The sequence below is a fragment of the Mesocricetus auratus genome, unplaced genomic scaffold (assembly GCF_017639785.1).
Source record: "Mesocricetus auratus isolate SY011 unplaced genomic scaffold, BCM_Maur_2.0 Super-Scaffold_100003, whole genome shotgun sequence".
NCBI lineage: Eukaryota > Metazoa > Chordata > Mammalia > Rodentia > Cricetidae > Mesocricetus > Mesocricetus auratus.
In genome coordinates this window covers 115868721-115890612 of record NW_024429188.1, presented here as the reverse complement: position 1 = coordinate 115890612, position 21892 = coordinate 115868721, and the positions used below count along the sequence as shown (strand labels likewise).

Here is a 21892-nt window from a genome sequence, read left to right as displayed (position 1 = left end):
GGAGTAAAGGTGAAAGGGGGTTGGGATATCATACACCCCACAAAATCACGATGGCAGAACATGACTAACCAGCTTTTTTCCTAAGGCTTGCTTTCCTATCTCTGTAGGCTCCTAAACCTTACCTATGACGTGATCAGTGCTTCTCTCTAACGCCAGATACGACTCCTGAAAGGAACATCAAGTAACAACCCCCCCTTCCGCCACCCCCTTTCATCTGTCCTAAGCAGTTTTAGAAGCAGAAGAAAACAAGTGGCTTCACTAAGACCGGTGAGGCAGAAATTTAGGCTGTTGTAATACAGAACAGTTTTAAAAATGTAATACTGTTTATTTAACTTCAAAAACATTTCAGCATTCTAAACATACAAAAAATAACAGAATGTTGCAAATTGCGTTTAGGTACAGAGGGTTCTTGAACTTTCATTGATGCAGTAGTTCTTTGCTTTGCTGACAATGATGAGTTCTACTGTTTGTTTAAAAACGTTTTAAAATCTACGGCACTTAACTGAAGAAAAAATCCAAACACTTCTCATGCCAGCTGACCCCTCCCCCCTTTTCCACAACTAAGAATGTCAGCAGAATGCTATGCCACTATATACAAAAACAAGACAACCTGAAGCTAAATGGATGCCCACCGCAGTATCAACAGGTCCAGCCTCACAGTGCACGCCCTGAGCTACGGCCCCCTCCAAAAGGCATCTTCCCCTCACAGCCTCCACGCCAAACAAGGAGCATCAAGAATCTGTCTGGGTTGTTTTGTTCTCTTTACAAACTATAGATATGTACAGTTGACAACTCAGGATTTCTAGCCAATAACCAACCATATAGTTAACACTACCTTACGAGTTGAAAACAAAATGCCAGAAACATCTTCAAATGCCTTGTCACACCAACAGCAAAGTGCACAGAGTGAGGAGAACACGAGAGTGCCTTTTCATTTTAAAAATGTTTGGAGCTATGTACAACTTTGATACAGTTTCAGGGCGCTCCGGACACCCACGGCCACTTCATGTAAACCACTGACACTTTGAGAAACTACAATATGATCGTGATCAAATTTTGTAATTAAACCTAACAAGGGCATAGACACGGCTCAAATGCGAGATGTGTCAATCACGGCGCTCTCCTACTCTAAGGTATTCACAAGGAGACAGAGTTTTTATTCATCTTCCTCTTCTTCCTCCTCCTCCTCTTCCTCTTCCTCCTCCTCCTCCTCCTCTTCCACCTTTTTCCGGGCAACTTTAGCAGGACCCTTGGCGCCATCGAACTTCCCTTTAGACTTATAGTCAGCAACATCCTATAAAGAACAGGGACATGTGGGCAATGAATGGCTACATTCTCATAGCTCTTTGTAAAACAGGTAGAAACAGCACACTGGCCTCGCTTAAGAAAACAAACCGGCAGCAGTTTCGATACGCAAATACGTTCCTTGATCATTCAAATTTTCAGTCAATGGGCATTCAAGTGTCCTCTAAGTCATGTTAATAACCCTATCAAATCCCTTTTCCCTCTAAGGCTGGATGCACCCGCAGGTTAAAGAACTGGTTTCAAAGGTAGGGACGGAGTTCAAAGAAGGGAAGGTGGGAGGTCAGAAGCAAGAACATCACCACACACTGCTTCCTCTAGAGAACTGGAGTCTGGCATGCTACAAGCACAGCCACATGGCGCACCAAGCAGGGAAGCTCCCAGTCCCTCACCTTCTCATACTTCTCCTTCAGCTTCGCGGCCTTGGTAATGTAAGGCTGCTTTTCACTGTCACTCAAGTTATTCCACATCTCACCCAGCTTTTTTGCCACATCTCCAATGGAGATGCCAGGATTTGTAGATTTGATCTTAGGGCGGAATTCAGAGCAGAATAAGAAGAATCCAGACCTTTGGGGAGAGATTCATATAGATTAGATAACACTTGTGTGTACACACACACAATCCCTTGAGCTTACGCATTCTTTCTTGAGACAAGAGGTCTTGCTATGTAGCCCAAACTAGATTCAAACTTTCAATCCTGCATCCCCCGCCCCCAAAGTACTAGGCTTATAAGGCAGCTATGCCCAAACATACCACACCAAAATACAATTACTTCTGGCCATGTATGGGCCCTTTGTATTGTATTACTTCCCCTTACTTAGCAATTGGAAGACAAAGACACCATACATTGCAGGATCACTAAGCATTGTAAACTCTTCAGATTTTGTAGCATTGAAGGTTGTAATTCTATGCCTGAGAGGAGAAAACATGGCCAGAAGTAATTGTAACAGCTGCTAAAACTCTTTCAAGCAGAAGAAAAGCCTTCACCTATCATTCCATATCCTCTAGTCACTTACGGTGGTCTTTTGGGGGCATTGGGGTCCTTCTTCTTCTTGCCTCCTTTAGCTGGTCCATAATCTTTCATTTCCCGATCATAGCGGACTTTATCTGCCTTTGCCATTTCATCAAACTTAGATTTCTCTTTGCCGGACATTGTCTGCAAAGAACAGAGCTCATTAAACTCCTGGATACAGTCGAGCACATACTTGCCCGATGGCTGTGTGATTCAAATAGCAACTGTAGAACCCCTTGCCAAAAAAAAATAGGCTTTGCACTTCATTTTTGAAGTCTAAGTGGAAAAGAAAACAGGTAGCCACTTGGGATGACTCTGCAAGTAAGCAAATCCCAAATGTAGCCTGCAAACCAAACCGTCAAAATACCTTCCACCTCTCAGAGCACTTCTTGGAAAACTCCGCAAAATTGACTGGGACCTCCGGGTTTTTCTTCTTATGTTCTTCCCTGCATGTCTGCACGAAGAAGGCATAAGCAGACATCTTGCCCTTTGGTTTCTTGGGGTCACCTTTAGCCATCCTGACTGATGTATGAATAGAAGACAAAGAGAAGAAAACACAATGAAATACAAAGGGAAACCAAAGGCAAAGCCAAATTAAGTTTCTTGGTAGGAACTCTCCTCCCCCTCAGCTCCTGACATTGGTGGCAGCAGAAGGGGGAGTGGAAAAGAAATCAGCCTTACTGTCTCTTGTCATTTAACTTTTGACCAGCATGACGCGCACTGGTTTATAAGTTACTTCTCTCTCACCAAGTTCTTCAAATGGGGATAACCTAAAAGTGGGGTGCTGAGCACTCCACATTACTGAACTGCTACTATTCTGTAGTTTCTAAAATCATCGGTCTGGAGAACTAATGGGAAGACACGTTTGTAGAGAGGGTAGGTGGCATAGACTTCATTTCTACTGGATGGTTGTCTCTAATTCTTACCTTTAAATGGGAAATCAAATGAAACCATAAATAGGAAGAGATGTGAAATGCCATTGTTGCTGATAAATTTGCCTTATAAAAATGGCTTTTTACAGCACTGGTGATCTGGAAAGCAAGCAGGTATCCTTCAAACTATTAGTTGAAACCTGTCACTTCGTCACCAGGAAAAGGGGGGAGGGGACATCAAAAGGGCTAGTCTTTTCCCTGTGAAATGCAGAAATGCAGGTCTAGCCAGATACACTTTCCCCAAAGTTTCCAAATAAAAACGCAGCTGTGGCGTGTCATCCTCCATGTCCCCCATGCCCCCCATCTCCCCCCCCCCCGCGCCAGCTTCCCGCCATCTTTTCCTTTTCCCACACCCAAGGTCATCATGTAAAACTAAAGCACTCCCCTAGGCACCAAAGGCCCGCGGGGCTGCATTAAAGCCCCTCCGCGGCAACCCGTGTGGGGCGCGCCCCAACACTGGGGCGTCCAGGTGTCCAGGCCGGCAGCGGACAGCCCCTGTTAGGCCACGTCTCCGTTGCTTCGGACACCCATAATTCACCTTCCATTTTGTCAAAAGCCTCGGGATGAAAGAAAGTGCCCGTGAAATCCACTGCTGCCACCCCGGGGTCATGCGCGGTGCCGGGGGCGGCGGCGGGGTGGGGGGGGGGACATGGGGCCTGGCGGGCGACAGTCGCGGCCACCGTGCCTCCGAGCCCGGCTCGCTAAAATGGCTGATCCGCGCGCGGCTGGCGCAGGAGGCGACGGTGGCGAACAAAGCGGCCCGGGCCCCGCCACCGTCGCCCGCTCGCCGGCCCCCACCCCACCCCGCCCCGCCCCACGCGGGCCGCCCGAGGGCGCCGAGCCGCCAGCCCGGCCTCCCCGCCCCCGACGCGGGCCGCACTCCTCGGGATAACAAAGGCGCCCGTGCAGCCATGACGCTCCACGCAGCAGAGCCCGCAGCAGCGGCCCCCGGCCCCGCACGCTGTCCGGCTTCGGGGTCATAGCCTGCCGCCAGCTTCCCCACTAGCCTCGCCCGAGCCCCGCACCAGCCGTACTCATCCCGCCGCCGCCGCGCCGGCGACACCTGCCCCCCCCCCCTCCCCAGGCCACCGGGCGCTCCGCGACGGCCATGTTCATGCAGAGCCGCTGGCTCAGCCCGCGGACCCGCACCGTGTCCGGCTCGGCCTTCCCGCGAACTTTGCCCGCGCCTCAGACCCTAGCCGCTCCCTGCGGAGTCGCTCCCGGGCTGGGGCGCGCCCAGCACCCTTCCCGCCGCCGCCGCCGCCGGGACGCGCGCCGCCAGAGCCCGCAGCCGCCTCTCGCTCGCCGCGCTGCCGCAGCTGCGGAACATCTGGCCAGGGGCTGCTGAGCCGCCAGGCTGCTGCCCCTGGGGGCGACCGCCGAGCGCGGCTCTGCGTAGAGGGCCGAGACCTGAGAGGCAGCAGACTGGAGCGCAGGCACTGGAAAAGTTGAGACACCTGAATTGCTTCTTCCTTCCTGGCCACCTAGCAGCAGAGAAGGAGAAGGGGCGGCAAGGGTGCTGGAGCAGACAGCGAGAGCGGTAGCGGCGCGCTCGTGGAGGCGCGGGCCGGAAAGTTGTGCGGGCACCGCTGCAGCTGCAGAAGCGGCGGCGGCGGCGGGCGCGGGCGGTGCGAGACGTACCTGTATTGTTCGCTAGTCTGGACAGCGCAGGGCACGACGCGCGGCTCAGCGCTCCCCAGCCTCGCGCTAGCTGCCTTCACGAGAGCCGCCTGATTGGCCAGCGGGCTCCGCCGTTTAAAACAACCTCCTCGCCCAGCCATTGGATGCAGGCCTCATGCATATTAAGCAGACTCCCGCGCCCATTGGGCGCGGTCACTGGGCTCATTCATTCAAACATAACACCCCTCGGTCGCCTGCTGCGAAGGCAAAATAGAATAATGATATTCTCCCAAACCCACCTCCCGCACCGCCCTGACGGAGTCGAGGTGCGATCTCCAATGACTTTGGGGAGGTGGCCATGAGGTTCCCGCAGGCCTTGGCCTCTAGCGTGAGAAAGAGAGGTCAAGCTCAGCTGCTCTGCCCTCTGCTCTCCCAGCGCGACACTTTGGCGGCCCCTTGCTCTAGCCCCTGCCCTAGGAAACCCCCTGGGTCGTTTGACTAGGGTCGAAGGCCCACTTGTGTCCAGCTGTGACGCAGCAGGGGCCTGACTGCAGGCCCTGCAGTCAGTGCCCAGCCAAGCTCCAACAGCCAATGCATCCTAGGGGCAGGCAGCAGCTTTGAAGACTACCCGAAAGAAGCCTGACTGCCTTCGTGGATGGCATTCAATGTGGCTCTTTCCAGTAGCTGCCTGCGCCTCTGTATAAGTACCTGCAGTTGACTAAACGCGGGCTAGGTCAGCTAGAAGAGGAAAACAGAGTCTGACAAGAACAGAAAACTGTGAGAAAAGGCAGTTTTGTGAGCAAGGAGTGTTACAAAGTAACACACACACACATCCCTGCGGTATGCAGACATAATTTCTTTCTTTTCCTGACAATCCCCTAAAGAATCAAAAAGTACTTAGGATGACAGATTAATTGGCACTGACTTGGTGGTATGGATGGCCTTGGAGAATCAGACAAAGTACCAGCCCTGCTTAAAAACCATCTGAGAAGACTGATGGCACAGCAGTACAGTACTCTGTGTGTGTGTGTGGGGGGGTGTTCAATAATGCCCCACTAAAAAATATTGAAAAATATCTTCAGGCCCTTGTGCTTGCATCCTTAATTACCACAACTTACTGAAAAGGGTGGGAGAAAAAGGAATAACAATTTCAAAGTCAACAAAATTTAGTGTCACAATGCAAGCACTCACTTTTTATAGATCTCATGATCTGGCAGACCTTTCCAGGTAGACAGTCTCAGCTCTAACCAGATTCTAAATGCTCCCTACCCAGTCAGGTAGGTCTCCTCTCCCTCCAACCCATCTATCTCTGCATAATTCACCAGAGAGTAGAGTGTTTCCTGGAATCTGACCTCTCCACCAAAGCACCAAAGCCTTTGATGGTTGCCAGGCATTTGCAGGCCTGACAGAATGGACTCAAAACAGTCATACTTTAAAGCCATGTGTATATGTCAAATACCTACTAAAGGCCAGGCACAAATAGCAGAAGGCAGATGAAGTGAAGAAGTAGGCCTAGAAGGGAAGGACAGGAAAGTCAGTGTTTTAGGGCTCTGTCATCAATTTGCTGCTATTCACTTTGACAAATCACATCACTTTTCCCAGAGGCACAGCCTAGTCTGGTCTCAGGCACTACAAGGTGGTGTGCTTCCAGTGTGTAACAAATGGCAACTGGTACTTGTTGGCTTGGCAGTAACAATGGAAGGAGTGCCCAGAACAACTAAACATGTGAGTAGCTGGCCGAGGAACAGGAGGGCACTCTGGTCATTACCCATAGTCCTCTAGGGAAAGCTTTTCCAGCTGTCAGTCAGCTCCAAGGCTCAGAACCAGGCAAGGCCTATGCACAAAAGACAACCACTAACCAGAATCCCTTAAGCTGCTTCACTGCTGAGAGAAGTTATGAAAACATCAAAAGTAAATACGAAATGGGATAAAGTGTGGCAAATATTATTTAAAGAGGTTTTCAACCCCTGTCAGTTGAAGGCCCCAAAAAGATTAAACAGAATCTTCATCATTCAACAAAAATGAGCCCCTGGGCCAGTGGCACACTCCCTACCTCACCTCCACACACAGACCCCAAAGTCTTCACTTGGGTACCCAGGGCTTAAATAGGACTACCCCTAGGCCCAGGCAGATCAGTTTCTTTTTAAGATGAATAGAAACACTATGTAGTGACTCACTCTGGGAATTCAAGTACTAGGGAGGCTAACCCTGAGGAGCAGTTCAGGGCCAGCTGTCTTCACAACAACACCCTGTCAGAAAAACAAATACAAGTGCTAGGAATGGGAGCAGTCACCTTTAATATCAGTATTCTGGAGACTAGAGTAGGCTGATCTCTGTGAATTCTAGGCTAGCCTGGTCTACATAGTGAGAACCTGTGTAATCAATGGAAGATTGAGGTTGTGGCTCAGTAGTAAAATGCATGTCCATACATGTGTTCTAGGCTCTGACTTCCATCCCAGGGCTCACATAAAGAAAATAGAGAAGCGTAAAGGAAGCATGACCCGAGTGCCTATTCCAGGAAGGCTAGGCTGGGGCTGTTCAATCATTTAGAAGCTATCAAGGCTCTGAAGACCTCCAGTGAAGCAAGACCTTCGATAGGAGCCATTGTAAATCAATCCAGATCTTGACGGTAGGGTGTCTTTGCTAGCTGGCTTTCAGACCTTCCAGTCCTTGACCCGCCCTGCTGACCCTGTGCTTCTTCTGCGTCTCTCAAATATCCCCACCCCTATACCTAGCGACCAGGCCCTCTCCCCTCTCCCTCTGCCTTTCTATTTGTTTCTCCCTCCCCCAGTGTTTTCAGAGGTGATTGGCAGCACAAGAACTATCATAAACTGTGTACACTTTCGAAGACTGCATGACCCAACTTTGTGGAACACCAAACAGTCACAGATGGACTCAAGTCCCTACAAGGGTCAGAATGAAAGCTTGCTCATAAACACAACAGACTTCGGTGAGTTGCAGCCAGCACCCTCAAGACGAGTTCTCAATTCTGAGCAGCAGCTTGAGAGAAGGTCATGGTGCCCAGGTAGTTGGGATGAAAGTGTGCCTCTTCTCTTGCCTTGTTGCACCATTGAAGCCTTGCAGCCTTCAGGGACTCATTGGCCTAGAAACAAACCAAGCTTTGGGCCCTGGGCCTCTGTGTAATTCATCTCCATCCCAGGGCTTCAGCCAAGGTGGCTGAAGAAGTTCCTTGCTATAGAACAGCCCTTACTCCGGCTGGGCTAAACTACCTCTGGGACCACGGGAAAACAGCACTGGAAGCCACAGTCATTTCACATGACATAGCCCTCTTGAGCAGCACAGGGGTCACAAGAGCCCTGCTAGGGCCCTTTCACGTTGACTGAAAGGCCAACCAGAAATGAGGCTAGCATTCACCACACTATCTTAAACCAGGGTCCTTTGTGTGGGCATAGTCCTAATCTACAGAAGCCTGAAGGCTAATAGCGGGCCTGGGACAGTAAGACCTCTGGAGAAGATAAAATTTGCAAGGCCTTGCTCTCCCACACTTGAGGCCCAGAGGAGGAGGATAGAGAAGGGACACTGCCACAGGGTTCCTCTACTGCCAACTGCATTCCCACGATAGCCCTATCCTGCCAGGCCTGTACCGTTTCACTACGCTGCTTTAGGTAACCTAGTTGAGACTGTCTCACTCGGACCTGAACCCTCTGCCTCCAAAGTGCTGGGATTTAACCCCAGCCACCTAAGTACTGGGATCAAAGGTGTTCACCACTACGCCCGGCCTATTTTTTTGTGGTACATGTTAGATAAATACTCTAATACCAAGCTATAGTTCTGGTCCCAAGTGCTAACACAAAAGGTGCACACCACCATATCCTGCTTAAGTGTTACCTTTAAAAAACTGCTTTTGGGTCCGACTCAGTCAGCACTTGGCAAGATTCAGGAGTTGATTTATTTTTATTTTAAATTTGTATTCATTTTACATACTAACCACAGCTCCCTCCCTCCCCTCTTCCTGCTCTGCTCACACCTCCTTCCCACCCACCAGCCACCCCTCAGAAAGGGTAAGGCCTCCTATGGGGAGTCAACAAAGCCTGGCATGTTCAGCTGAGGCAGGACAAAGCCCCGTCCCCCTGCATGGAGGCAGAGCAAGGCATCCCACCATAGGGAATGGCATTAAAAATCCAGCTCTTGCATCTGGGGTAGATTCTGGTCTCACTGCCAGAGGTCCCACAAACAGACCAAGCCACACAACTGCAGGACTTGATTTAAAACCCCAGAGCCTACATAAAAACGGGTACTAAACTGGCACATACCTTTAATCCCAGCACTTGGGAAGCAGGGTTTCTGTGTGTAACAGCCCTGGCTGTCCCGGAACTCATTCTGTAAACCAGGCTGGCCTTGAACTCACAGAGATCTCCCTGACTCTGCCTCCTGAGGGCTGGGATTAAAGGTGTGTGCCACCACTGCCCAACCTGTTTGGTTTTTACAGGATCTGTTTCGTATAACCGAGGCTGACCTCAAAGCGGCTATGAAGCCCAGGCTTGCTTGGAGCTCCTAATCCTCCTGTCTCTACCTTCCAAGAACAGGGAATTATAAGGGAAGAAGGCTTTCTTTCTAAAGATAGATAGAGGAGGGTATGGGAAGATTGTACAGACTAATTAAAGACAGGCAAAGAGTATTTGTGAGGCTTCTATAGGCAATAAAAGAGCAAACTGCCACGTGCTTTGGAAAAAACACAACCCCTTAAATGTAAGTGTGAAAGTCCCCTGAAATCCAGTGGGGAACCTGAAAGCTCAGCTCAGGCTGCATCGTGGGCACAGAAGTGGGACACGGGTGTGGCAGGCCAAGCTTGCTCATGGCAGCAGTTGTCATCCACAGATACCTCATTCGTGTCAGGCAATGAGGAGTCGCCCATTCAAAACTGTATTTAAAGCACTGTTTGAGACAGTCCAACTTCTGTTGAAAATGGGGGAGAGGCAAAGAGATTCCTGAGAGGCTCTGGAGCTGCTTAGGAGCTGTGAGGAGAACACAGGCACTGCAGCTTTCAGGAGTCTCCTTCATCAGGCTGGTATGGGCTTTTCAATTATGCAGTTTCTTTTTTCTTTTTTATTATTAAAAATACCATGTGTTTTCATCATATGCTTTCCCTCCTTCCAACTCCACCCAAGTCCATCTTCCACCTAACACTCAGACCCTCCTTCTCTGGGTGAAAAACAAAAAAAGAAACAAACAATGAAAATCAAAACAAATAAAACCAGTAAGACAAAAAAGAAAACAAAGAAAAATTTTAAAAATACACAAACACCATGGACTCCATGCCCTGGAGTGGGGTTGATATACCCAGTGACATTCCATAAGGCATTTCCCCTATAACTAACCCCTATGAATTCACTGATTTACTAAACTAGGCTTGTGTGGGTCTGCCTGCTCATTCCCTGCACAAAATGAACTATTTGGTCCTAACTAGATAGAGACAAGTGAAACTGGAATGGATGAGGAGCCACAGAGTTTGATAATAATCGCACTGTCCTAATCCCTGTTGGGAGAGAAAAGGGGAAATTCAAAGTGGCCCTTGCTGCCCTTCCTGCTGCCACTGCTGCCGCCACTGTCACTGCCTTCTTCCGCAGCTGGCTCCTGGAAGTGCTTCTTCCCAATAGCTTCTTGGCTTTCATCTTAAGAGCTGGGTGACGATAATGATGATGAGGGCACACGCTGAAACCCAGCTTCTGGAACACTTGATTGGAGGGAGTGGGGATACAGAAGGAAGAGTGCACCAAATCAGGCATTACACTCTGTCTTCTGATCTTGCTCCCCTAACATGGCTCCTGATTAAGTGATGAGCCAGCATATGTTGCTGACTAATTTAAATATTTATGGTGGATTTTCAGATCACTTCTTAGCATACCAGAGTGTTGACACCCTATAAATCCTGTAACTTCCCATGTGGCATCTAGTAGGAATTTTTCTTGCCTAGCTGTCTGTATGGAGAATTTGATCCCTGGGAGAACCAATTGGTGGCTTAAAGTCACATAGGCATTTGTGACAGAGATGCTGGTTCATTGTCTGGGGCTCTGACCATTGTACCGCACCAAAAGTTTATCCCAAAAGCGTGGGGACTAGAAAGCTGTTGATGCTTTGGAAACAGATGGGATCATACAGCTCCTTTCAAAGGAAAAGGAGGCACATCATTTTCTGAGGACAATGAAAGAAACAGATAGAGATGGTGAAATAGCCAGGTGCAGACTGAACAGTGTTCCTGTCATCTCCCATCCCACATGACAACAAAGCTACTACAGGATACTGCCACCTCTGTTGTGCCAAGTGTGAGAACTGGCTCTCTGGAATATACCAAATGGATGAAGGTGGGGAGCAAAGGTTCCTTAGACTCTGAACGAATTCAAAGCAGTGTGAGCTCTCCACAAACTGCACTCCACCTCCATAGTATAACAGCCTTGCTAAGAGACCTGGGCAAAGTGCTTGCGCTGTGTCATGGTGGGCATGCAGACTAGCTATCATGATGTCTTGGAAGTCGTGAACGCAAATGTTCAGAGCACATGTGGTAAGTGCAGAAGTCAAACACATGGGCTTTGAAGTCAGCAGAATGAGGGTTCAAGTCTCAACTCTGTCCCTTTGTAGACTGGTTGCTGAATCTCCCTATGCCTGTCCCTTCGACAGTAAAATGGCCTCATAATGCTCACCTCCTCACCTGGATGTGTGATTTTGATAAATGCAAAGAGAAAAACTATGCTGTGTGCTTAGTCCTAAACACATAAAGATTAGTCAGTAAGTGTAACCTGGAGTCTTAGATCAAATTTTCTTCCAATTCCTCACACTATTTGACACAAAGAAGGGCTTACTTTCATGACCAGAAATAAATTATCTCACAGAAGGAGAAAGAACACTATGACTGCAACAACATAGTCCAAAACTGCTCTATGTCAGTATTCTCCCATCCTCAGAAGAGGGACAGATGTTGCTAGCAGCCCACTTGACAGGAAAGGCCCCAAAGTGTAGTTCTAACCCAACTCTGGGATGAGCACTTGCTATTCATCTTTGCATTCCTTGTGGACATGCATGACACATGTTGTCATCTGGTGACAAGGCCAATCAAAGCAAAAGCAACTCTAACTTCTGCAGAAATAAAAACAGCAGTTTAAGATCCCGACATGGAGACCTTTATGGTTTGCTCTGAAAAGGTTTAGAACACAGAGGCCTTATATCCACTATGGCAGTATTGAATGGTGGTAGGATTTTGGGAGGCCAGGTGTCATGTGATGAAGCCACAGTCACCTTTGGAAGGGATTAATGTAGGACTGAGTTAGTTAGGAGGTGTGGGGAATGGGAGACTACAGATAAAAAGCACACACATACTCAGCCTTTGCTGCTTATGGAAGTTTCTGTTTCCACTTCTCTGTCATGTTAGGACAAAGCCAGATATGGACAACCTGTTAGCACTTTCTAGTTACCAAATCATGAGCTAAATAAAATGATTTTCTTTATAAACTATGTAGTTATAACAACATGAAACTGTTGAAGACAGGGAAGCTATGCTAGATTATTTGCACGGACCCAAAATGAAGTCATAATGTATACATACATATATGTAACACATGTATACATGAACTAGGGACACAAAGGAAGAGTTGGCATATACACAGGAGAATGCAATGTAAAATCAGAGAAATTTGAAGATGCTCATCTTAAAAATTGGGGCATCAAGGGATGCAGGTATCCACCAGAAAGCTGGAAGAAACAAGTAATGAGTTTGTTCTTAGAGCCCCAGGAATGAGTGAGGCTCTGTTAACACCTTGGTTTCACCCCAATGATATTTATTTTGGACTTCTGGCCTCTAGAGACAGTGAGAGATTAAATTCCTACCACTTGTTCCTTCCAGTTCATAGTTCTTTGTCATGGCAATTTCCAGAAAATTAACACAAGATTCTTAGAGCCTATCTAGTTTGATGGTTTCCACACATTTTAAGCATCAAAATCCACACACCTCCTGCCACCAACAAAATCATTGTTTCTAGAGACAACAGGTAAAGAAAGTAAAGGAAGATGGTTGAAAATGTAGGCCATGATCCTCACCTGTTGGGAGCTATCCCTGTGGTGGCTCCTGAGGCCCCTCCTCCTGCCAACACAATGTAAAACCACACATTGCTATCACTTCACTGTATAAATGAGAGTTGGAATGGGTGAAGGTGGGACAATTAGCTGAAGTTGTCTTGCCTGAGTGCGAGCTTGGCTCAGCCCTATCCCCAGATGCAAACAATTAAGAATGCATTGGTCTCTCTAGATGAATTTTGCTTTAGTGCCAGTTTCTGTTTTGAACAAAGACTGCTAAGTATGTCCGATGTGGCAAAGCTCAAATGAAATACTTGCTCATGAAGAGTACAGACCCTGAGCAGGCTATCAAAGCATCTTTGGAGATGAGGCATCACTGCTTCAATCCTCACCTACATTTGGACACTTAGTCCCTGGACATAACCATAATAGTGGGGTAATGTAAGGAGGTGGTCAGGAATGAATAGCTATTGGTGTACCCGAAAACACGCATCCTTAAGTGAACAGAGGAGAGCACAGACAAGAACAAGGCAGAATTCCACAATCAGATTTTTCCTTGTTGTTGTTAGATTTAAAAGTTTTGAAGGTCAGTTCTACCAAGAGGCCTTTGTGGTGGATAAATAAAAGGTTACAATGAAATATTACTCCCCTTTTCCCTCTGGCCTTGATACTAACAGACAAAACATTGAAAGTCAGGTTCTCTTTCCTCCCGAAGCATAGTCAACACAGAATGGCATTTTCAAAGGGAACTTTATAAGGAACCCTGAGGAACCCCAGGGAAATTAAACAAACAAGATCAAAGCCTTCTCCCCAGGGTCAGAGTGGTCGACCATTTTCCAAACTGATTCTTAATCAGAACAATGTATGACTATTTTCAGGAGTACTGGATTCTTTGTATTTTGTTTTTCTGCTACTTTGTCAACTAATACTGAAAGGTGTATGGCAAGATGGGTATAGTGGCTCAGACACTCACAACACTCAAGAGGTTGAGTCAAGAGGATTTCTACAGGTTTGAAGCCATCCTGACCTACACACTGACATCATGGCAAGCAAGCATGAGCTATGGAGAGAGACTATATCTCAAAACCAAAAAAGAAGGGGAGGGGGGAAGAGGAGGAAAGAGAGGAAGGAGGGGAGGAGGAGAAAGAGACAGAGAGAGAAAGCAAAATCCAGGAAGCTTGCATCTGGAGATGGGGGTGAGGGTATGTTTTGAGAATGAACAAAATGAGTACGCTCAGCGGCTCATTCATGTAATCCCAGCATTTGGGAACCAGATGCAGGAGGACCAGTTATTCAGGGTCATCCTCAACTACATAGTGAGTTTGAGATCAGTCTGGGCTATATGAAACAAAACAAAAAGGAATTCGATGTGAACACACACAGCAGAGGGAGAGAGAGAGAGAGAGAGAGAGAGAGAGAGAGAGAGAGAGAGAGAGAGAGAGAGAGAGAGAGAGGGAGAGGGAGAGGGAGAGGGAGAGGGAGAGGGAGAGAGGGAGAAGGGGAGGGAGAGAGGGAGAGGGGGAGGGGGAGAGGGAGAGGGAGAGGGAGAGGGAGAGGGAGAGAGAGAGAGAGAGAGAGAGAGAGAGATACACATTTTGTTTGAGCACATACCCAAATGGCTGCCACTGAGGGGAGCAAAGTTGGAGTAGAGAAGAGTGGCTACAAGAAGTAGATAGATTCAGCTAGAAAGGATCTAAAGCTCATTGACAGTGGTGCTATGAACAGAGGAGTATGTGTTACTTTATTGTCACCAAAATAAACAGAAGAGTGATGTGTGGAAGGGCCATTTCCAAGCATGCAAAACACTGCTCCATCGGCTGCAGCTATGGTGGCAGTCAGTAAGCTTCAGCTTGAGTGGGGAAGAACTTTGTGGGATCTAGAGTGAAAGGAGCACACCTTCTTTAACAACATTAAGGAACGAAGGAGTCACACACTAACACCATATGCTATAACCTAACAGTTGTCTCCCATTTGCTGTGCTGAGAGTTCCTTCCTAAACGCCTTGAGTGGGCAGCTGATGTTGACTTTCCTGCTAGTCTTGGTTTAGGATTCCCATCAATCGATTCTCTCTCTCTCTCTCTCTCTCTCTCTCTCTCTCTCTCTCTCTCTCTCTCTCTCTCTCTGTGTGTGTGTGTGTGTGTGTGTGTGTCTGTCTGTCTGTCTGTCTGTATGTGTGTGTGTGTGTCCAGCCTTGGTATGTATCCCTGATTGGCCTAGACCTTGTTATGTAAATTGGGGTAACCTTGAACTTACAGTGACCACAAAATTTGTTTTATGGAATGGGAGGGATAGAACCCAGGGCCTTGTGCATGCTAGGCAAATACCAGTGGTATGGCATCCTAGGCTGCATGTTAATTTTCAATGAACATCTGAAGATTGTGACAGAGAAGGTATCCCGTTTCTTACTGAACACTTTCCTACTTATCCTGTGTGTTCTCTCTGTGCCATTATGTGTTCCTCAACTGAATGCCTGTAGCCACTTAATTACTTCTTCTCCTTTTTCCCAGTGGTCAGCACTTGGGTTGCCTCTGTTAGTACAAGTATGTGTGATCAGCTTCCTGACCTAGAGCCCTATAACAGTCTGGATGATGATGCTCACAGCCATCACATCCCTGGAAACTTACATGAAAAAAGGGTCTTTGCAAATATGATTAAAGTAAGCTTGTGCAAATTATCCTTGATTGTCAGGATGGGTAGCAAAAGTAGTCCCATGTTTACTTTGTGTAACTGTTATAACAGTGTGTATACCTCATATATGATGGCATAAGAAACAGCAGCCTAACCTTGCAGCTCCAGAGGCTGGAAGTATGAAATCAAGGTATAAACAGGGCCATGCTTCCTTTGGAGACTCTGGGGGCAGATACTTTCCCACTACTTCCATATTGGAGTGGGCCTAGATGTGCCTTGATTTGTAGCACAATAGTTCCAAATTCTTCCTCTTTCAACGCTTTTGGTTGTGTGGTTCTGGGAATGAAACCCAGTGCCTCACACATGCTAAGCCAGCAAGCTACTAGTGAGCTCTGTCCCCATCTGCCAACTGCCTCCATTTTCACATGGATTTCTTTGTGGCTCTATATGTACTTCCCTATTCATAAGACCATCAGTCCTTTGATTAAGAGCCTCTCTTAACTCTTCCTTAACTATTGGCATCTGTCAAAACTGCTCCTTTTCTTGGGTTCCGTGTGAATGCAACTTTTGAAGGGCAGAGCAGAGAAGTAGTTTAACATCCTGGCCTTGAAGATAAGGGTGATACAGCCCACAAACCGTTGGCAACTACCAGAGGTTGGCAAAGACAAGGAGTGTATTGTCCCCTTGGAACATCCTGGAGGAGCCATGTCCTGCTGGCACCTTGGTATCAGTTCAGGGAACATCCAACTTCCAGTCCAGAAATTTGAGATAATACATTTCTGTTTATGTTTTTATTACGGCTGTCATTGTTATTAATGCTACTGTAGCCCAGGCTGTCCTCAAGCTCATGATCCCCTTTCAGCCCAAATGCTGACCACAGGTGTCTATCACCACATCCAGCTAATTCACACTGATTTAAGCCACGGAAGAGGCAGCAGTAGCCATTTTGTGGGTCCATGGGAGACTATATTGGGGTATACCCAGGACTGGACCAGCCAGGGCAGTGTGGGCATGAACCCTGGGGCCAGTTAAATGCCGCCAGGTGACTTTTTACAGCAGCTGCCACCAGTCATGCACAGTGGTTTCTCTTTCTTCTTATGCCAGCCAAGGCTTGGCATCAGGCAGCTGATTATTGCCAATCTGACATGTGCAGATCCTGTCTTTTTGTTTTCATTTGCATCTCTCTGATTCCTGAAGAATCTGGAATGTGAGCCTCTCCTCCGTATTCATTCGATAGCCTTTTGGGTGTCTCCTTCTGGTAATTGCCTATTCACGTGCTTTGCTCATTTTCCTCTTGGGTCCTTTTCTTGTTGGTTTGCAGAATTTCCTTGTGTATTTTCTCTCCATTAATCCCTTGTTGGTTTTAAACAGAACATATCTTTTCTCCATCTGTTATCTGTCTCTTAACTCTATCTCTGCTGTCCTTGATGGAAGGAAATCCTAATTCAAAGCCGTCAGTAGAGGGTGGACTGGGCAGGGTCTCTGGGAAGAGGCTTGCTGAATCTATAAAAGCAAAAGTGTGTATGAGCTGTACAATCAGGTTCTGCAAGAGCATGTACCACTGAATGAGTGTCCACTTCACCTTGGGTCTACACTGCTCCTCTGTTCTCCCTGCTGATACAAGCAGTTCAGTATCATGGTGTTCAGACTTCAGTGTGCACTCAAATCATCCTGAGGGGAGAGCTTGTGAAACCAAGATTCCTAGGACTGGAAAGGTAGGTCAGTTGATAGAATGCTTGCCTAACATGCACAAGGCCCGGGGTTCAACTCTAAGCACTGTGTAAACCAGATATATTGGTACATCCCTATAATCTCAGCACTCTGGAAGCAAAAGCAACAAAAACAGAAGTTCAAGCTTATCCTTGGCTACATAGTGATTTTTGAGGTCAGCCTGGGATACACAAGATTCAGTTTCAACAAACAAACTAGAAAAACAGACTGCTGGGTACATGTTGTATGACAAAGTTTTTCCTGGGGTGATGTAGTACATGTTAACTCACCTCAGATACGAAGTCCATGACACACCAAAGTGTGAATAACATCAAAGACCAACTTGGTGAACCATGAGCTTCGTTAGGGTTACTTACAGGAATATAGGTGAGGGATATCTTACAGGAGCAGAAATAACTCAAAGACAGAAACATCACTAAAGGCTACCCCTAGCATGGATGACAGCTTATAAAGCTGGGAACATGGATCATATTGTATACCCGGCAGGCAAATCACCAGGTTGAAGAGTGTCCTTTCCAAGTGACTCAGTTGGTCTAAATATCTTCCAGACAACTCAGCTGGTTTCTGCTTTTTCCAGGCAGCTCGGCTGGTCTCAGAGTTTTCTTTGCATCTTGGCTCTCTTCTTCCTGAGGAGAACGCTCAGCTTTTATTGCTTATACTGGCAGAGAGAAGCACAGTGAATCTGGTCAGTTTCAGGGACTCCCTGAAGCTATTTTTAATTGCTTACCTTTCTGCTTAAGGAGCTTCCAGCAGGATGGAATGTTATACAACAGTACCACATCCAGAATTGGGTGGTATTGTGGCTGATATCCCTGGTCTGAGGATACTTAGAGAGCCATCCTTAGATGTACACTGAAGATCAGCACATTGGTTAAAAGAAAATCCCACCTTGCCAGTGCTGTGAGGAATGTGGAAAAGATAGGCGTATAATCATCAAAAAGGAACCCAAGGACTTGGAACAGACAAGATATTTGACAGAGGAGAAAAATGAGGCCCATGTTGGGGTGGGTCATACCATTAGAGGCCAAGAGCAGATTGCTAAGTGAATATTCTTTTCACTTAATACCTGCCACTCCCATTGTCCTGTGGGATATGTGCTTTGGAATGGCTACAGGATCTCCTCCACATTCATGTTTCCTGACACTGTGACCATATTGTACCTTGTCCTGCTGAAAGCCAAGCACTACCTAGAGGGCATGCACAAGCACTAGTACAGCTGCCACATGGTGATTCCTCTATAGCAGCAGGAGGGTGCTGTATGTGTGAAGGGAGAGGGAGAATGGGCAGGGTATCTGCTGATACTAGGTATCCTGTGGTCAAGATAGGAGACTCCTGCTTCTTGTTAGCTGACTCTGTTAAAGAAAAACACAGACTCAAGAAGATCCCTAAAGAATGAAAACTCCAGGAAATCTCTTCTGGGAACGAGGATAATCCAAGCCTTGGCATCTGTAGGGGCTTCCTTTCTAGAGGGAGAAGTCTCAGATCTCAAAAAAAAATTGAATTTGTGTGTTGTGGGTGGAGGACAGGTGTAGCCCTAGCTGGCATGAAACTTGATATGTGGACCTTGTTGGCCTCAAACTCACATTGATCCTCCCGCCTGCCTCTGAGATATCAAAGATGTATGCCACCTTGCACAGCAGATTTTGAAATTCTGCGAAGCCACCATCTCAGCTACATAAACGTTTTCATATCTTCTGATGCGTGCTTCATCTTTACTATAGAATTATGATATAGCTACAGGAAAGGTGGAGAGAAGAACATTTTTCTCTCTGCATTTCTGGTGGGAATTATAAATCAACACATGTTTCTTTATATGTTTCTGTCCTCTGATTTTTCTGTTGAGAAACCTGTGGACAGTGGTCCTCACATTTCCATAACATTCCATCATTTGACAAGTGGAAAGAACATTTCCTGGCCTGTGGCATAGAATTAAAGGAGGTGATGCCCTGCATCAGCTAGAGGACATGCAGGGCAGGGTGAAAGAGGGGAAACAGAAAAGGTACTGCAAGAAAAAGATGCTGATATCTGGAGAATAGCGGGAGGGAGGGAGGGAGGGAGGGAGGGAGGCAGGGAGGGAGGGAAGAAGTCCCATGAGGCTTTAGCTCACTGGGTTCTATCCTCCAAATTAAATGAAGCACAATAGCAGGGAGGAGGAATAGGGGTGGGAGGGATACTGGGATGGGAAGGGTAAGGGAAGGGAAAGGGGAGGTACATCAAAAGGAAAGGGCAAGGGTAGAGGGGAGGGAACCAAGAAAATCCTCCTCTGGACTGTAAGTGGCTCTCCCAGAGTGTTCCCAAGGTGACAGCAGGGCTGGGTATGCTGAGCCTTTGGTACCCCCCCCCCATCTTCACAGGCACTGAGGCTTTATTTAAATGAGGGTAGGAGTAGAGGAGAGGAATAGGTGGGACAAGCTTTGCAAGGGTGGCAAGCTTACTGGTAAGGAAGCAGAACAGTAGGGTAGTCTTGCTTTCTGAACTGAACTTTCCCCTCCTGACTGCCTGCCCCTCTGAAGTTCTCATGGGCACTTCCCTCCTTACTCCAAGACTTGCTTTTGGCTCTGGAAACAGCAAGCCAGGATGACAAAATTGACAGGGAATTCAGAGATTTAATGCCTGGGTTGTTCCCACCATGCCAAATCAAGTCAACCTTCTACTACTAGTAGTGACATCGAACATGTCCCTACACAAATTCTGCTGAGAGTGGAGCTGCAGAATGGAGTCAAGCATAGGTCCTGCCAGCAGAGCTGAGGACTTGGTACTTAGCCACTGCTCAAGGGCTGCTTTGGGACTTTACCCTTGCTCTGGATCCTTCTGAGGACCTTGCATCACGTAGTGGAAGGCAGCCAAGAAGGGGTTGGAGGACATGGCCTAGAGTGACCCGTAAGCCACTTGGCCTGCTACCTTCTGGTTTGCTAGGTTGCCCTGACTTTCTAGCATCTACTAGCTGCCACCATTACCTTCCATTTAGATTACAGGATCTCATGCAAATGGAGTCTTAGAAGCCTCTAAACAAGTTTTCGTCTATCTGTGCATCCATCCATGCATGCATGCATGCATGCATGCATCCATCCATCCACCCATTCACCTACTCTCTGGTGGCCACTGCAAAAGCAACTGTCTCATTGAGAATACTGTCAACGGTGCTGCTAGCCAATCGCTCCTCCTGGGGCACATGCCGCCTCCTGTAGTTCAGGTTTCCTCTTTCTTTTCTGGTTCTCCTCCTGGTTTCTCTCTATAGCACGCATTATGGTCTGCTACTTGCAAGTAAGTGTTAGAGAACAAGGGGGAAACTTGAACTTCATATATGATCTTGGGAAAATTTCACATTCCTCTGCACCATAGACTTGCCCCAGTATCCACCCAACTAAGCAAAGACCCAATAACAATGTGCTGAGACTGTGAGATTGCACACCCAAACAAAGGTTTCACATTAATTTCATTGTAGTAGTATTTAGAAACAATACTATAGCACTAAGTAGAAACAGCAGATGCCATGCCATACACAGGAAATCCCAGAACTAGGAAAAGCTGAGACCAGAGGATTGCTGTATGTTTGAGGCAAGCCTGGTCTAAGTAGTGAGTTCTAGGCTATCCAAGACTAGCATGAGATCCTGACCATAAACAATGGGGTTGGTAAGATGCCTCAATGGGTAAAGACTTCTGCTACAAAGCCTGACAATCTGAGTTTTATCTCCAGGACTCACATGGATGGTGGAAAGAGAAAACTAACTGTGACACACAGATATACATGCCCCCACACTCACACAGAAAATAAATACAATGTAGTATAGAATAAACATAATAGCTGGGTGGTGGTGGTGCATGCCTTTAATTCCAGCACTCAGAAAGCAGAAGCAGGCAAATCTCTGAGGCTAGCCTGGTTTACAGAGTGAGTTCCAGGACAGTCAAGGGCTGTTTACACAGAGAAACCCTGTCTTGAAAACACAAACATACAAACAAGAATGGAAGCAAAATAGACATAAATAGCTTGCACGTCAGCCTGGCATGAAAGCACATGATCCCAGAACCAGGGAGATAGAGACAGGAGAATCAGACGATTAAGGCCAGTCTTGCCGTTACAGCGCATTTGAGGCCAGCCTGGGCTCTAAGAGGCCCTGACTCAAAACAAAAGAAAACAACAAAACCAAAGCCCCAATTGCGTAAAAACACCTCTCATTTATCAATTGAATGGATAAGCAGTTTGTGACCTATTCACAATGCATTATTATCCAGCCATATTAATAATATGGCTTAGATGAGCCTTGAAAACATGATAGTGAGTAGAAGCCAGACACAAGAGGCCACATGTCACATGACTCTGTTTTGATGAAATATCTAGAAGAGGCACATTCAGAGATGGAAAACCAACATAGAGTTGCCAGGGCTGGGGAAGGCTGAGGAGTGACTACTTAGTGAGGGGCAGGGTTTTCATTGGGGCTGATGGGCAAATTCTGAAACTGGGCATAGGTCATGGTACTGTGGATAAGAGTAAAAATCACTGAATTACACACTTTAAAATGACTAAGATACTAATGTTTGTGCTGTGTATACTTTATAACTAAACAAGACACAAATACCCACATCCCCTTTGAACTTGGTCCCTTTTCTCACTCCACACTCTCACTCTGCTCTCAAAGTTGAG

The 21892-nt window shown here is 47.1% G+C and overlaps 1 protein-coding gene across 3 annotated transcripts; it reads right to left on the bottom strand.

The window, feature by feature from the left end:
* Window positions 1-304: 304 nt before the first annotated feature.
* On the bottom strand, window positions 305-4990 carry Hmgb3 (high mobility group box 3). Of its 3 annotated transcripts, none has more exons than XM_005086263.3 (5): window positions 4888-4990; window positions 2682-2836; window positions 2319-2458; window positions 1695-1869; window positions 305-1294 (listed from the first exon to the last, which is right to left on the bottom strand). In XM_005086263.3, the coding sequence occupies exons 2-5, from the start codon at window positions 2829-2831 to the stop codon at window positions 1157-1159; spliced, it is 603 nt and encodes a 200-aa protein (XP_005086320.1). In that variant the 5' UTR covers window positions 2832-2836; window positions 4888-4990; the 3' UTR covers window positions 305-1156. The 3 variants fall into 3 exon arrangements, with proteins under 3 accessions (XP_005086320.1, XP_005086321.1, XP_012980851.1); XM_005086264.4 differs by lacking the exon at window positions 4888-4990 and adding an exon at window positions 4704-4846; XM_013125397.3 differs by lacking the exon at window positions 4888-4990 and adding an exon at window positions 4396-4526.
* Window positions 4991-21892: the final 16902 nt, after the last annotated feature.